General features: G+C 46.6%; 1 protein-coding gene across 1 annotated transcript in view; it reads left to right on the top strand.

The window, feature by feature from the left end:
• The window catches only part of MPP1 (MAGUK p55 scaffold protein 1), a 40,992-nt gene extending 25,113 nt beyond the window's left edge, over nt 1–15,879 (top strand). The window contains exons 6-12 of the mRNA XM_056859921.1: nt 5,830–6,026; nt 6,828–6,934; nt 9,541–9,621; nt 10,886–10,966; nt 11,885–12,087; nt 13,214–13,288; nt 15,693–15,879. Coding sequence (XP_056715899.1) covers nt 5,830–6,026; nt 6,828–6,934; nt 9,541–9,621; nt 10,886–10,966; nt 11,885–12,087; nt 13,214–13,288; nt 15,693–15,869 — 921 coding nt within the window. The 3' untranslated portion in view covers nt 15,870–15,879. The remainder of the gene's footprint in view (nt 1–5,829; nt 6,027–6,827; nt 6,935–9,540; nt 9,622–10,885; nt 10,967–11,884; nt 12,088–13,213; nt 13,289–15,692) is intronic.
• Nucleotides 15,880–17,765: the final 1,886 nt, after the last annotated feature.

The raw sequence follows: 17,765 nt of genomic DNA, 5'->3' as shown, positions 1-17,765 counted from the left end.
AATTTTGTATTGTAGTTACCTTATTTTAGGTTTACTTTTGCTGGTGCTTGCACCTTGAATTCTAAACCACCTGGAGGTTGGCAACCCTATTGCTGACCCCAGGTTCTCAGGAAGTGGCGTGTGAAACACCACATCACTTTCTGGTTGATTCAAAATAATGTGCAGTGGGAAGAAGCGGTAGAATGGGCTGAAGAACCACTGCAAACGGAGGTCTCAATTTTTGAATGCTCATATTGCGTAAAGGTTCCTGCTCTATCTTTCCTTTGCTGTTCTTATTTTCTAGGTGCATGGTGGGTTGTTTTTTTAAACAACACAGGGAGCATTAAAATGTAGCCTCACACCTCTCATGTAGGGTTGCCAGCTCCAGGTTGGGAAATACCTGGATATTTCGGGGGTAGAGCCTGAGGAGGGCAGGGTTTGGGGAGGGGAGGGGAGGGACTTCAATGGGATATAATGTCACAGAGCCCGCCTTCCAAAGTGGCCATTTTCTCCAGGTGAACTGATCTCTGTCGGCTGGAGATTAGTTGTAATCCCAGGAGATCTCCAGCCACCACATGGAGGTTGGAAACAAACAAACACCTCTGTACTCATACCAAAGGGTTTGGAAATTAGCACAGAACCAAGGTTGTATAACAATGTGCAACATATATATTAAGTGCTACGATAATACAGTAATATGCAAAAGGTCTTGTATTCTATTCCAAAATATACAAAAATATCCTTTTTGTATATTTTGGAATAGAATAACTTTTTCATATTGTTGTATTATCGTAGCACTTAATATATATTTTGCACATTGTTATTCAACCTTGGTTCTGTGCTAATTTCCAAACCACATGGAGGTTGGCAGCCCTAGTCTCATGCATGGTTGTTTGATCCGTTTTACTACCTCAGAACACCTCATTCTGCTTCATGTGTAGACCAGGCCAAAGAACCTGGTGGGGCTGCCAGCCCAGTTAACTTTGGATGTCCACACAGTGTGAAAGTAGGGATGCCAGCCTCCAGGTGGGACCTGGAGATCCCCTGGACTTACAGCTCATCTCCAGACTACAGACATCAGTTCCCCTGGAGAAAACTGCAGCCCAGCAACTTTGGAGGGTGGACTCTATGGCATTGTACTGCACAAAGGTCCCTGTCCTCCCCAGGCTTCACCCCCAAATATCCAGGAGCTTCCCAAACTCTGCAACTCTAGCCCCCCATCCCCTGCTAGTGGCGGGGGGGGGGGGACACATGGCAACCTATGTGAAAGTGGTTTTTTTTCCTTTGGCGTCTTGTATGTAGAGAGATACTGCCTCTGCACCTGGAGGCTCCATTCAGCCATCATAGTTTTTGTTGGGCATGCCTTCTAGGGATTTTTTTGAGTCCATTTTTTAAAACCATCCCTGTGGGTAACTGTCACTCCACCTCGATGTGATCCAGCTGGCCAACTTCTCTCCCCTTTTAACATATAAATCTAATGCCTCTGTGTCTGACATAATGCCTTTTTTACTAAGGGACAGGGATCCCAAGGCTACATTGTCAGCGGCAAAATTGGTTTCAGTCCTTATATCCCTCAAACATTAGATATATGCTGCTCAAGATCCATGGATCAAGGAACTTCTAAGGGATAAAGGAAAGGAAAAGCTAGCCAACTTGTCCTGGCATCTCGGAAGACACCAGGCATCTCCTTTGTCGGATGCAGCAGTCGTGTTTGTGTGTGTGAATGTCTGTGCTGGGATGCAGTTGCCCACCAATCCTGTTGCATGATGGGATCTTCTCATATGCCACTTCTTGTCACTAGTGCAAGCATTGCGTGACTGGGGGGGGGGCAGCAGTGAGGTCTGGAAGATGGACGTAGCAGAATAGGCCTGGTCTAAGTAAGCGCTGAGGTTGTGCTGTGTTTGTTATGGCCGTTAAGATGCCTGAAGTTGCTGGGCTGCAGTTTCTTCCTGGTCCATTCATGTCTCTCAGTATCGCCTGGGCAGAGAGGCATAATTTGGCAGCAGCAGGGCCTGTCAGAGGTCAAGAGAAGCCCGGGCCACTTCCATACTTTGAGGCTCCCAGTATATGAAAAACCCACCATGTGTACAACAGTAGAGTTGCCAGCTCCAGGTTGGGAAGTACCAGGAGATTTCTGGGGCGGAGCCTGAGGAGGGCAGTGTTTGGGGAGGAGAGGGACTTCAGTGCCATAGAGTCCAATTGCCAAAGCAGCCATTTTCTCCAGGTGAACTGATCTCTATTGGCTGGAGATTAGTTGTAATAGCAGGAGATCTCCAGCTAGTACCTGGAGGCTGGCAACCCTGTCTGTCGGCTCTATCAGTTGTAATAGCAGGAGATCTCCAGCTAGTACCTGGAGGTTGCACAAAAATGCTCACAATACTAGAAACCACAAGTGGCAACAAACAAACTAGCACGACTCAATAGGAAATTCCAAAAGTTCATTCAAGTGCTAACAATGAAAAACCACCAAAAGTGTGTAATACAAAACTATATAAACACTATATACAAAAATACCAGGAACAAATGGAAAAAGTCCAAAGTCCAAAGGTCTTATCCTATTCCATCATCTTCAGATGTAAACGTAGAAATAAGGTCCACAAGGGTCCATAGGTGGTAACAAGACAGTGAAGAGAGGAAACGCTATTCAGTTGTAATAGCAGGAGATCTCCAGCTAGTACCTGGAGGTTGGCAACCCTATCTCTCGGCTCTATCAGTTGTAATAGCAAGAGATCTCCAGCTAGTACCTGGAGGTTGGCAACCCTAGGCCTGGTATTGGGATACAAGTTTAAAGTGGTATAATGAATGTCTTCTTATTTCAATCCTGTCAGTGTATCTCTGTGACTCTTACGTATAACCCCATTTGAAGATAATGTCAGTAGTCAACATTTGAGGCCCTCTGTGAACGTGAGGGCCGGGCCAAATGGTCCCTCTGCGATAGGCTCTGGGCGGCAGGTGGGTATCGTGCTCCAAAGAGATGATGAATCCCTCAAACTGTGTAGAAAGATCCCTCCAGCCTCCTTTCCTGCTCCACCGAAGTGGTCTGCAACCTGGTCTAGGCATGCAAGGCATGAGGTGGTAGAATGGACCGTGCCACTTTAGATAGGGATGCCAGGTCCCTCTTTGCCACCGGTGGGAGGTTTTTGGGGTGGCGCCTCAGGAGGGCGGGGTTTGGGGAGGGGAGGGACTTCAAGGCCATAGAGTCCAATTGCCAAAGCGCCCCTTTTCTCCAGGTGAACTGATCTCTGTCGGCTGGAGATCAGTTGTAATAGCAGGAGATCTCCAGCTACTACCTGGAAGTTGGCAACCCCAACTTTAGACTGCAAGGGAGATATGACATTGTTCACAGTTTCCAGGCCACAATAATTTCCTGGGAACAGACAGCTGGCCTGAATGCTAAGGCCTAGGCTAGTATGTTTCTTACTAGTGGCCTTTTTTTTAAATGGGAAAGACATTTTTAACAGGGAGGAATATTTTAAAACGCCGCTTTCCCCACCTGCAGTCTGAAGGGGTATAGCTCATTCTACCACCTCAGTCTGCTGCCTGTGTAGAGCAGGCCTCGTTTTGAGGCAATCGGGCCGTTGCCTTATTTTACCACTCAATTTTTACTGATGGCAACAGGGCTAGAGATTTTGATTGGGGTAGGGTGGCCGTCTATGGATGAGCGATACAGAGAGGGAAAGCCCTCGGGAAAGATGGTGCGAGGACAAAATCAGCACAAAATTGCACATGCTAATTGGCATCCACAGATGCAAATGTACACATAATTACTATAATTTGAGTAGAAATAGAGCTCGCCATCCTGCCAGTTGAGGCAGCAGGCAGAGCTCAGCTCCTTGAATGACAGCCTGTCACTCAAATTAATCCAAAAAGCTTCTTCTGCTACCCCCCCCCCCAAAATACTTCAGCCAGTTTTACTGGAGAAAAGGGGACTGTCCTCCCAAAAGGAAGACATCTGGCCACCTGAACCCACTTTAAAACAGCGCATTCTCCTCTAGCAGAACCCAAATTTCTAAACCATGAAAAAGCTGGATTCTGTAACCTGTCTAAATCAGGCCATTCTGCATGATTTTGCTCATTTTCAGTGGCAGCCCCCAGCACATGTTTGCCAGCATGACACCATTTTCACAGGTAGACGATGTGGGTGTTTCCTGGCACTTAGGCCAAAAAAGCAGCCTATCTCTGCCCTGCCCTTTTACCAACTGAAGGGTAGGCTAGGGCGTGGACATTGCAAAAGCCATTTCCACACACTTCCAGAGCCTACACTTCTCTCACGCTTTTTCTGGCAAGGATCACGAAACAAGTACTGCTTTCCCTAGCACAGAGATATAGGGATGAGGAAAAACAAACCCTTCCCTTTTTTTAACAGCTGTGTGGTAGGAAGAGATTAAATGCGCAAGAGCCATGCCAGGTGGACCAATTGGGCAACCCTAGATCTATAAGTAGGGTTTCCGGGTCTGGGTTGGGAAATACCTGGAAATTTTAGGGGTGGAGGGCAGGGTTTGGGGAGGGGAAGGACTTCAGTCTACCTTCCAAAGTGGCCATTTTCTCCAGGTGAACTGATCTCTGTCGCCTGGATCTCTCTCCTGCCCTCCTAAGGAACCCTCTCCCTTTTATACTCATAAATGCCCCTATGAGGTAGGTGAGGCTGAGAGAGTGACTGTCCCAAAGTCACCCAGTGAGCTTCATGACTGAGTTGGAATTCGAACCCAGCTCTTCCTAGTCTAACTGCACCACACTGATTGTTACTTGTACAGGTGTCGCAAAGTGTCAAATTCTATCTAATTTTGTTCCAGTTTTCAGTGTTTGTTCTAGTCGTCACATAATTTATTTTTCACACGCATTTGGAATGTAAGGAGAATGCCCTTGAGAATCATGTAACAAGGTTACCAGTTGCATTAGAACTCATATTACATCAGACTGCGAGATCCACATGCATTTTGCTAGCTGAAGGGGAGATTCCTTCTCATTCATAGGCTCTTGCCTGCAAGATCCTCATAGGTTTATCACATCAGGAAAATCCAAAGTGGCCTGGTAAATAGACTTGGCCCGTTTTCAGATTAGGAGTGTGCATTCAGAAAATTACATTTTATTTCAGAAAGGGCACAATGATAGTTTTCCTGAAATTTCAACAGTATTAGTATTGTTTCTGAAATGTATCTCAAGCAACATTTTCAGGTTCTGGAATATCAGGTATCAGTAGACCTGGCCTCCATGCAAAAGCCAGGTCTACTTCTCCTGTTTTCAGTGGATGGTAGACCTGATGTCCAGGTTCCAGAGGCCAGATCTGCTTCCACTGCTTTCACTGGGCAGTAGATCTCCTGTCTACTACCCAGTGAAAACAATCAAAATAACCCCCCAAAATCCCAGGGGATACATTTTTGGGGAATCGAATACCAAAATTTTGGGACTGCCTTTCGTCTAGTTGGGTTATTTCCGATCTGAAACAAAGCAGGGAATTTGGGGCACTGTTTCAGATTGAAACCGTTTGAAACGCACATCCCTGGTTCAAATCCTTGCTCATCTGTAAAGTTCACTGTGTGCCCTTGGGCACATTACTGTTGCTCTGCCTCACAGGGCTTTTGTGAGGTGAAACCAATCTAATGGCACATCTGGGCTCTTTGGAGGAAGGGTAGAATGCAAATATGATCAGTAACATTTCTGTTGGAATGTGCCCTTCTTGGCAGGCAGGAAGAGAAGTGTGCAAAAAGGTAGGAAGGGATGTATATGTCTCTTCTGTCGGTGGTCCCTCTTGTATCTACTTTAATCTCTTGCCTGACTGAGGATGACAGCTGCTTTTCTCCTGCAAACCAAAGTGTGTTCTCCAGCTGACCTTTGACCCTTCTCTTCCAGATGTTCATGAGAGCCCAGTTTGACTACGACCCCAAAAAGGACAGCCTGATCCCTTGCAAGGAAGCTGGCCTGAAGTTCCAAACGGGAGACGTCATCGAGATCATCAACAAAGATGACAGCAACTGGTGGCAGGGCCGGGTGGCGGGTTCCTCCAATGGACCGGCTGGACTCATCCCCTCCTTGGAGTTACAAGAATGGTACGTCCTGTTGAATGACGATGATGATACCTTTGATTGATTGCATATGCTGCCCCCCTTCCAGGCTCCCAGCTGGCTCTCTTCTGACTCCACTCAAGGCAATGAGATTCCCTGCATTGCAAACGGGCAACGTATGTGAAACTGACAGGCGATTTGAGCATTGTCCAAATTCCAGACGTTCCATGGAGCAACCTTAGGTAGCCATCAGCACTGGCCCCAGTTTCCCATTCAGCAGAATTTGAAGAGCCAACTGACAGGGCATTGAGACGATGGCCTTCCACGGATGTTGCCTTCTAGCACTAGGATTCAGAGGTTTGCTGCCTCTGTCTGTGGAGCCTCCCGTTAGTAACCATGGCTAGTACCCACTTCATGAATCTACTTGTTCCTCTTTTAAAGCCACCTATGCTAGGGGCCAGCACTACACCCACTAGCAATGAATGCCAGAATTTCAGTGAAGAAGTACTTCCTTTTGTCTTCCCTGAATCTGTTGTCCATCGACTTCACTGGATGTCTCAGAGTTCTGGTATTATGGAAGCAGGAGAAAAAGTCCCTGGCATTTCCCAGTGAAAAGATCTCAGCTAACAGGTGTTGGGGAAAAAATCTCTGCGAGAGACCCAGGAGAGCTGCAGTCAGTCAGAGCAGACAGCGCTGAGCAAGATGGACCAGTGGACTGACTTGATAAAAGGCCTCATATGTACACGCTGTTAGCATTGGGATGAGACCAATGAATCATTTTAGGAAAGACCAGGCTTTGTCTGACACCTTCTTCTCTCACAATCTGGTTAATTTTTCCCCCATCAGGCGTGTTGCAAGCACGACCCAGGGCAATCCCGGTCAGGCCCAGAACTGTAGCCCTTTCGGCAAGAAGAAGAAATGCAAGGACAAGTATCTGGCCAAGCACAGTTCAAGTGAGCAGCCCTCCCTTTCTCCCCCTTCACCATCAATCAATATCCCACCTTCCCATCAAGGAGGGGCTGCATTTTGCATGAACAGAAGGGTGATTCTGCAACTTCACTGAACCTTGAGTGCATGCATGTGTGTGTGTGATTCGCAGCTGCAATACTCCCATCATTTTTTTAAAAAAATTATTTCTATACACAAACATTTAAGCAATTATATTATTACAATTTATATAGAGCTTACTGTTTAACATTACATTTTAGTAGTTCACTTCTTTGAGTTACAGTTACTCTGTCTTCTCAATGTAACTTCATAACAAATTTATTATAAAACATTTATTACCTATTTCTTTCTTCTGTCTTGATTTAATTTTATTCTTAATTTTCAACAGTATAATTAAAAAAGACATTCCATATTTCCTGACATTCTGAAATTGGTTTATTCTGTATAAAGGATGTTAGTTTTGCCATAGTCACATATTCAGTTAGCTTATTCATCCATTCATTCAAATCTGGATATTTCTCTGCCTTCCGTTTTGCTGCATATGTCACTCTTGCCACTGTCACCCTGTACTTGAATAATTCCCAATTTTTTTGGGGGGGGATATTACTTGGCAAGGTATTTAGTAGCATACTTTTCAGATCCGTCGCAAACTTAAGTTTTAATATCTTTTGCATTTCATCATGTATCTCTATCCAGTATTTTCTTGCTTTCTTACATGTCCACTACATATGCGCTCCCATCATTTTGAGGATGGGTCCAGGCCAAGCTTGCAGTACCAGTCCCCAACATGGGTTTCTGACAGGTTCCATATCTGCATCCTCTACTCCTCTTTCCTGTGGGTTGGCAGCTGGGAGGGCCAGAGGGTTGGTTTTGGCCCTGGGGGCTGCCAGTTCCCAATCCCTGTTTTTTTATTATGGTCTGAGCGCGCAGACAGCAGTAGGGCAGCTACATGCACTGCAACCCTGAATACGGTGCACCAAGCAGATAACTGTCCACATGAAGTGGCTCATCACATTCTTTTCTTAGCGGCATGTGGCAGGGAAGTGAAGGCTTGTGGAAGGTCACAGCAAGTGGATCCATGCAGGCGCTTTGCTGCATGGAGTGCCTCTAAGGTGTGTTGCATCACTGTATGCTTGTGAAAATTGGGCCTCAGAATGAGTATGTGCATGCATTGGTTTCCTGTGGCCTCCTCATGGGCCAGATGATCTCTCAGATGCTTTGCTGTTGCATTTGCTTTGGGAAAGCGGCCTTTGGATTCTGTTTACTCAGCAGCTTGTAGGGAGACCTTTGCTGGAGGGAATTGGATAGCTGTATGACACCTTGTCTGTCCTACACAAGACTCTATATATATCCCTGGTGGTGAGTGCAGAGCAAGGGAGAAGAAGGTTTTTGCTTTGGTGCCCAGGGACTTGCTGGCTCCATGCCCAGTCTCACATATTAAAGATATTGACAAACAAGGAAATGCAAGCCCTTTTTGGGATGGATTGTCACTCTTCTTATGAGACAGGCTAAAGGCAAGGGATAGGGAGCTATAATAGAGGCCACCCTTTCTGGCGAATTCCCTTATACACACACACGTCATAATTATCCTTTCCCAACATAGCAAATGTTGATGGTATTTTGAGCAAAATCAAGATCTTGGAGCTCTACTTGAAAAGAAAGTTCTGTGTTAGAAGAGACTTGCTATCCCTTACAACCTGGAGGTGGGTGGGGGCATATTAAAGACCCTTGCTGGATCAGATGAAAGTCCAGGATCTTGATTCCCACAGTAGCAAACAGTCTCTAGGAAACCCACAGTTGGGGCACGAGGGTCAAAGCCGGCTGTTGCATTCAGAGGTATACTGAACACGAAGGTTCCACTTATTTAATTAATTTATTTTTACCAGATTTATATCCCACCCTTTCCTGACTAGAGTCAGGCTCAGGGTGTCTACCAACAGAAATGAACAATCACGTTAAAATACATAGTATAAAAATTTTAAAGCCGTAATCTAAAATTCAGTAGACTCCTTAACAATAGGGATAGCCACTCAACTTTCATGACTAATTTGGGAGAGGGAGTGTATGTGTGTTTAAATGAAAACAGATACTCGGGATATATTTTACAGCCAAGACCAACTTCTACAGCTATGTGATGCAATCATGGCATGCCCATAAGGTCAGTATTGCCCAAAGAAGCTCTGGCAGCAAAATGACAAAGAATCCATTGCCTACCAATCTAATTGGATCCCTTTCAGACCTAGCTCTGATTAAAGTGGCAAATCTGTGTTTGGTTGCACCATTTCAGACTGCAGGGGGAAACTCATAATTGAATGTTCCATTACACAAAAGAATTCCTACTACAGAGAACAGGTGAAGGTCTCAGGCATAATTTTCTCCCTTACGCCTTGTTCTCCATGCTTAAGGGATCCTTCTTTTTCCATTCAGATGGCATTGTCATGTGAGCCTCTATGGATTCCAGAAATGGGTTTACCAACTTGGTGAGAACTTAGCTTTGGTCTCCAAGAATCTCCCAAGCTTCATGGAAACCACAGCCTATATGTAGAGATGGTAGGACCCAGAAAACCTTGATGTCTTTTGAGGCTCAGTTCAGTTTTCACTCTTCTTTCAGTTTTTGACCAGCTGGATGTCGTGTCGTATGAGGAGGTGGTCAGACTTCCAGCTTTCAAGCGGAAGACACTGGTGCTAATAGGTAACTAAGACATCTTTTCTTGGCTCTAACCTACTTGGGTTCACATCATAAAGGGCCTGCTCACCTGCACTTGGGTTGCCAGGCTGCAGCTGGCAACCCCTGGATCATTTAGGGGCTGAGGATTGGTGCGCCAGTGTCATGCTGGTGCCCTGATGTCACTTGCAGTGAAAATTAGCAGTGATGCTGTGGAACACTCTAGGATTTACAAAGATTCTATGTAAATCCTAGCGCATCCCATGATGTCACTTCTGGTTTTCTCTGTAAGTTACATCAGTAACTGGCACAAGCCTCCATTCTGCCCATTTCTTCCTGGGTTCCTGGCTGATCTCTTGCTACAGTGGGAGACTTGGCAACCCTACCTGCACCTCATGTTTGAAATGAATAATTCAGGAAATGAGTATTTCAGTTAGAGAGTCCTCAAGTGGCTGCAAGCTTATTCACCCTCCTCCATCCTGTTGACAGGACTGGGTACCATCATCAAAAGGTTGTGTGTGTCCACTTCCTGAAGGGACTTTGTGATCACAGAAACTTGTTCATTGGGATGCAGAGCGTCTGGGCAAGGAAGGAAGGCTTAGGAGTGGGTATCTTTTCCAAAAAGAGGTTGGAGTGGAAGGGGGAGGAGAACTAACTAGATAATTGATGTACAAAAAACAGCCAAGTGTCCAGTAGCACCTTAAAGACTAAAATAATTTCTGGCAGAGTATGAGATTGTGTGAGTCACAGCTCACTTCTTCAGATACAGCTGGAATGTGAGTCTAGCTGTCCTTAAGTAGAGAAGAATGAATTCAGACACCCCATGGCAATAACAGTAAATGTCAATAGCAGGTAAATGACATTAGCAGCCCTGATTGGATTAGGTGTGATATGCAAAAGGGTAGTAGGCGAGGAGAAATCAGTATTGGTAATGAGACAGGAATCCCAGGTCTCTGTTCAATCCAAGAGAATGCATTGTCTTGAGCTATTCATTGTAATTCAGCAGATAAATTGCTTTTCTGGAGCAAAAGAAAAATAGTGTTCTTGTGTGGACTCAGGAGTTGGGCAGAATGATTTTTGCCATGGCCAGAATTGTCGATGGTGTAGTTACAAGGTGGGGAGACAGCTTGATGACAGAGCATCTGCTTGCTATGCAAAAGGGCCCAGGTTCAATCACTGGGTGAGGGGCAGAGAAGGTGGACATCTTTTGCCCACTATAAATGGAGGCACTTCAGATGTGGAGATGGGTGCTGAGGCTGATTTCCTCCCCATTACCTCTCTCTGTCACCAGGGGCCAGCGGGGTTGGCCGAAGCCACATTAAGAACACCCTGCTCAGCAAGAATCCTGAGAAGTTTGGATACCCTCTTCCATGTAAGTGTGCTCTCAAACCTTGTTTTCGGCTGTGGCATCTGTTTGGGGGCCTCTGAGCCCCTTACAGAAGGGTGCTGACTCATTACCATACTGTGGTGAGTTTTGCTGACTGACTCTCTTAAGGGTTGCATTCAGGAAGATTTTGTCCTAAAGCGATGCCTGATTAGAATGAGGGATGAATGGGTGTGGATGGATCCCCTGAATGGGAAATGCGCTGGCAGAGGATGACGTCTGAAACTCAGGCTGGGAAGCTGCATGTGAGAAACCGCAGTTGAGTGTTTTGAGTGGGGTTGTAAACTGGCTCATAGTGAAATCCTTCTTCCAAGGAGCTCAGGGTTGCATAGTTAGTATTCCCTTCCTCCTGTTAGCCTAATGATGACCCTATGAGGTTGGTCAGGCTGAGAAAGAGACTAACAGGCCCAGGGTCATCCAATGAGCTTCACCGCAGAATGGAACCATAGTCCAACACTCTAACTACTACACTAAATTCTGTCTCTCCCTGCCATTTTGTAGGCTTGTGTCTTTCTCTCCACTTTATGCATTGCTTGTACATTTGCAGATACACAGGAAATCTCCAATGTTGCTGTATCCAAAGTAAACAAGGCTGTAATTCTAAACAAACACACCAGGGAGTTAAATCCCATTGAATTTGGGCAGGAACTTTCTAGAATGCCTAGGATTGGGTTGCCTGCCCAATAGCGCTGTCCTTAGAACTTCTCACTGCTTAAGGGAAAATAGGGGAGCGTGCGACCATCTTCTGGGCCAAGAGGTGGCGGCCGAGCCCCTTTTCATTCACACTGAGACCATATATTGAAGTTATATTCTCTCCCCCTCCAAGGCTCTCCAACTTCATAGGCAGAGCTCCCTTCTCCTGACAGCGGGCGGATCCCACATCACCTCTGCCCTTTCCTTTTGCAGACACCACTCGGCCCCAGAAGAAGAATGAGGTGGACGGGAAAGACTACCATTTTGTTTCCACAGAGGAGATGACAAAAGACATCTCAGCCAATGAGTTCCTGGAGTTTGGGAGTTACCAAGGCAACATGTTTGGCACCAAATTTGAATCCGTGCACAAGATCCATGAGCAAGACAAAATCGCCATTCTGGACATTGAGCCACAAGTAGGCGCTGTTTTTCTGCCAGAAATAAAATGTAGTTTGTAAGGGTCGGGAAGCATCTCTGGTTTGTGAAGTGTTGGGGACTAGCTAGATGGGCACACTTAAATGACACCACTGCCTTTTGCCTGTTTCACCTGGGCTTCATAGCCAGCATAGGTAGCTCTGGTGGACAATCTGTGTGCAAACAAGCATGGGTGATGCGCCCTGTTGCTTTTATTAGACATCTAACTGTGGTAAAAGAGCTCTCCTTCCCTGGAGGTTTTTAAGCAGAGGCTAGATGGCCATCTGTCAGCAATGCTGGTTCTATGACCTTGGGCAGATCATGAGAGGGAGGGCGTCTTCTGGGCATGGAGTAGGGGAGGTAGTTGTGAATTTCCTGCATTGTTCAGGGGCTTGGACTAGATGACCCCGGTGGTCCCTTCCAACTCTAGGATTCTATGAGTGGAATGGCTAGCAACTGGATGAACGTTTGAAATAATACTGGAAACTGGAACACGATCAAGGTACATGAGAGTATGGGGCAAAGGCTTTGAGAGGTTCTAAACAGATGAAATGCCAGGAGGTCCTTGATCAGACCTTTCCAGTTTGTGGGGCCATCGTGAGGGGTGGGGAGAAGTTTAATCATTCCACCCCAAAGACTTTTGCAGTCAACAGCCCCCCCTCTCCCAGGAGGGCAGTCATTAATTCTGGAAGCGGACAGATACAGGCTAAGAGAGTATTTTTTCCTTTCCAGGACTCAAAACGAGTGAGAGGTGTCAGCCTTAATCAGTGAACCTGTGGAAGGGCTAAAACCCTTTACTCTACATCCTGTTTCCTATGTCTGTTTGCCTTGCAAAATAAAACTAGAATGTGTTCCCTGACCTGTGCAAGCCGTCACCAATTTTCCTTTGAGGGCCCACTTTATCCTTTTCATAGGTTCTTTGTCCCAAAGGTGCGCCAGAGAGGCCAGGCTGCCCTTTCAGAATGAGAATTGTAATCTCATTTTCACTCTTTGGTGAGAGGGAGGGACTCTGTTTTTTCAAAGTTCAAACAAATCTTATCCTAAGAGTTGGTAACCCAACCAAGACACATCGCATGAAAACCAGAGATCACCTCTTAACTGCTCCTTCTTCTCCCTTTTCTTCCCAAGACCCTGAAGATCATCCGCACCGCTGAGTTCTCGCCTTTCATTGTGTTCATTGCTCCCACAGACAAAGCAGACCAGGTAAGGGGATGTTTTATGGTGGGTGAGGTGTTGCTTGAGGGGAACACATTCTCAGCTTAACTGCTTAAGGAACCACTAAGCATTGCAAAGGACCCTGGCTTATACTCTGGAGATTATGCTGTGCTCTAGACTTAGGGGGCCTCCCTGTTGCCCTCCATGAATGGAATATGCCCTCTCCACCAACCTGACATGGCTGATTTTCCCCTATCATCCTGTACCCATGGGAGAGAGGTTGTTTACAGACCGTCATCTGCCATGCCATTGATCTTGGGCAGTGTCTGAAGGGCTGTGACTCAGTGGTAGAGCATCTGCTTGGCATGCAGAAGGTCCCAGGTTCAATCTCCAGCATCTCCAGTTAAAGGGACTAGGCAGGTAGGCAAAGTGAAAGACCCCTGCCTGAGACCGTGGAGAGCTGCTGCTGGTCTGAGTAAACAATACTGACTTGGATGGACCAAGGGTCTGATTCAGTATAAGGCCACTTCATGTGTTAGTGTGTCTGAAAACTCCTGCTCAAAGCCATCATCTTTCAGCTCTCCCCGCCACCCATGCAAGATTACACCTGTATCTCACCTTTCTTTTATGCAACTGGACTTGATGTACGTAGTTCCTGGCAGAATTCCCCTGCAGGCAATGAGTGGGTCTCCTTTAAGCAAGGTTGCCATATATCATACGCCTGCCGACAATGCCCAACAGAGGAGAAACCTTTCCTTCAAAGCACAGCTTGAGGGAGGCACCGAATTGAGGTTCATCCAAGCCGACTTCCGTGTGAACGGAGGCTGAGATGCAGTGGAGCACAGCCTTCAGCTGCAGCTCCAAATGCCCTGAAATATCACTTCTCAGCAAGCCCCCCCCCCCCCAAGAGAGTCACACTCCACAGAAGGAAGTCTCACTGCCTACAAACGCCCAGCTGGATCCCAGCTGTCATCTGCATTCAGAGCCAGGCAATATTGTTTGCACCATAAAAATGAGTTCATTACCCCCCCCCCCTCCCAGTATTCTTAGCATTTAGACCAGGGGTGGGGAACGTCAGGCCCGGGGGCCGTTTAAGGCCCGCAAAGTCATTTGGTCCGGCCCTTCATGGGTCCTGGCAGATCTCTAGCTCAGAAGGATCTAAGACTGGCCCCCTCCTACAGACAGGGAATAGCCTCTATTCAAGGCAGATGTGAGTTTGTTTTGCCGAGAAAAGGAACCTTTCCCCCCCTTTCAGAAGAGTCGTTAGCTATGGAGCTGCTAGGACCACCCAAGATGCCACTGGTTGGATGCCTGCCTGCTTGCCCGCATGTGGGGGGTGGGGTCATCTAGGGCAGCTGCCTGCTTGGGGCTTGGTTGGCTAATTTTTAATTTTGTATTGCTCGCAAATGATGTTATACATATCCAAATGGCCCTTGGCGGGAGAAAGGTTCCCCACCCCTGATTTAGACGGAGAGCAATGTTTTTCCTAATCTCCACAAATTTGGGCACTAGGCATTGCTCATACCAGAACCTTACAGGGAGAAGTTGAGCTGAATGTCTGGTTCCCTCCTGTGCATGCACAAGTTTGAAAAATACACCAATACCTGCTGATTGTTCAATTAACGTAAGGTCACAGAATTTGAGTAAGGAATGGGGGTAGGAGACAGCCGCACCAGTTAGATTTCTGGTAAAGAATGCTGGACCAGACGATCTCACTTTGATTTAGGAGTAAATCCCAAAGCAGCAGTTTAATGAACCTTCAGTTCATCTTACACTTGAGTACAGGAGATGGTGCAGACTTAATCAGTTTTGTACTTTCCTTCATTGAATTAAGTTCGTCAAGGGCTACCGGCTTTTAGATATAGAAAATGCTGGAGCCAGATTCAAATTAGTGCTAGCTTTTATGGTTTTAAAAGAGCAGCCATTTCCTGTTTCTGTCTGAACAGCTCTTAGGGCAGATGAGAATCTGTTCTGCTGCCTTTGGACTTTTCTAATTGGGCCAGTACCCACTTAACATAGTTCATTATTGCCTTACCTCTTGAAAGATCCTGGATCCAAGCTCTTGGGTGTTCAAAGCACATTCTGGGGATTTGGGAGTGGTGGTGAAGCTTGACCCTTCTGCGAATTGCATGTGCTGCTAGGAGCCACAACAGAGCAGTAATTCACCTTACATTTGAACACATGAAGCTGCCTTATACTGAATCAGACCCTTGGTCCATCCAGGTCAGTATTGTCTACTCAGACCGGCAGCGGCTCTCCAGGGTTTCAGGTAGAGGTCTTTCCCATCACCTACTTGCCTAGTCCCTTTAACTGGAGATGTCGGGGACTGAACCTGGGACCTTCAGCATGCCAAGCACATGCTCTACTACTGAGCCACGGCCCCTCCCCTAAATTGTAATTGAGATCCTAGCTGTCCAACTTCTGTCACTAATCCCCCATCTCTCCTGTGCAGTCAGAAGCTTTGCAGCAGCTGCAGAAGGATTCAGAGGCAATCCGGAGCAGATACGCCCACTACTTCGACCTGTCGCTGGTGAACAATGACGTGGATGAGAGTCTCCAGCAACTCCAAGCAGCCTTTGAGCGGGCGTGCAGTTCAGGCCAGTGGGTTCCTGTTTCCTGGGTGTACTGAGGTGCTTTGGAACTGGCAGCGGCTGATCCCAGGAACCCCCTCAGTACAGCATGTCAAAGACAAGGGTCACCACCATCCTTTCCTCCCTACTTCGTCCAAAGCCACAGCCCCTTTTTGCCTCTTCCTCAGAGCGCCTCTTGCTCTGTAACTGCCAAGGCAAGAGTCTGATCTTTTTATTTTTAGTCTGTCGGCTGCAAGCACTTGCAGAAAGGTAAATGTCTTTGCGGCCTGCATGGTAACCATGTAAGCCCACACGCCTGTAGCTCACATGTAACGGTGCAGCAGGAAGGTAAGGAAAGGCAAGGAAGAGAACATCTCTCACCAGGCAACACCACCAAGGTGTCATCACAAGCAACACTAAGAGCACAATTGGGTCTGAAAGCCATAAGCTGCAAATGTTAAATGGGAGGAAAAGGCCTGTTTTTTAACACTGGACACATCAATTTAGGGTTGCTGTTTTTTTTTTCATTCCATTGACAGACTGAGGAAGTCTGGTGAAGCTCTTCACATCACAGGGCAGGTGTCCTTGTAACACAGCCATACGACACCAGTTTCTCCCAACACAGTACTACTCAATGCATTTTGAAGTCATTTTACATTAACTGGACCATGTGACTGGGAGGGTGGGGAGATGAGAGAGCTGTCACCCACCTGTACCTCTTCGGAGGTCTGTTGTCAAAGGCAGAGGAGACCACAGCAGTGAAGAATATAGGCTTGGCCACAGAATAGAGGTCACCAGGTTTTAAGATCACAATGGGCAGACAAACAGTCTGTAGCAGTAGAAAAGAGCAAGCGTCCAGCAGCACCTTAAAGACTAACAAAATTTCTGGCAGGGTATAAGCTTTCATGAGCCACAGCTCAGTTCTTCAGATACCTGAAGAAATGAGCTCTGGCTCACGAAAACTCATAGTTCTTCAGATACCAGAAGTAAGCTGTGACTCACAGAAGCTCATACCCTACCAGAAATTTTGTTAGTCTTCAAGGTATTCCTGGACCCTTGCTCTTTTCTACCACGTTTTAAGCTAGGGTCAGGTAACAATCCATAGCCAGGCTGCACGGTGACTCTTCCAGTTCTCGCATGCTCTGCTCAGTGAACGAATGACCACAGCATGCTCTTATAAAGTAGGTAAAAACACTGTGGCATTTTAAAAACTAAGGTTTGTTAAATGATAAGCTTTGTGCTCAGTTTGCCCAGTTGAAGCTTATCTGTCAATAAACATTAGCCTTTGAGGTACCTGGAAACTTTGGTTTCTGTTGTAGTGGACTCAGCCAGCCCTCTATACTAAGTGCAAGGGAACACTCCCCCACCCACCCCGCATCTCTGCCTTTACCAAAATTAGTAATGTAGAGCTTGTTCCATCCTCCAACCACAGCTCTGGAGGATATGGGTATTGTCAAATGGTCTACATTTAACTTTAAGGTGGTTGCTCGCTTTTCATCTTGGGAAACCCATTTTAACGTGTACTCTCTCACCGTGTTCTTCTCAAGGATGCCAAAAAGAAAAGCCAGATATGTGCAATAGGGACCTTTGGTCAAGTCCATTACAGGGAAAAAACAACAAGCAGCAATAAAGCATCTCAAAAATACTGTGTGCCATTTTGTGTTGTTCTCCTGCATATTAGACCGCTGAACAGGCAGAAACTCTCCTTAACGCTTGGAGCTGACCCACAAGCAGGCAGGGGCACTGATCAACACGTGTGTGCGCACGCTGTGAAGTCACAGCTGACTTATGGCGATCCCTTAAGGGGTTTTCAAGGCAAGAGTCATTTGGTGGTGGTTTGCCTGCAAGCCACATGGGCTGAGACAGTTCAGAGAGAACTGTGACTGGGCCAAGGTCACCCAGCAGGCTTCATGTGGAGGAGTGGGGAATCGAACCTGGTTCTCCAGATTCGGCCA

Source organism: Euleptes europaea, chromosome 13, assembly GCF_029931775.1.
Source record: "Euleptes europaea isolate rEulEur1 chromosome 13, rEulEur1.hap1, whole genome shotgun sequence".
Classification (NCBI taxonomy): Eukaryota; Metazoa; Chordata; class Lepidosauria; order Squamata; family Sphaerodactylidae; genus Euleptes; species Euleptes europaea.
This window is presented reverse-complemented; position numbering and strand designations above follow the sequence as displayed.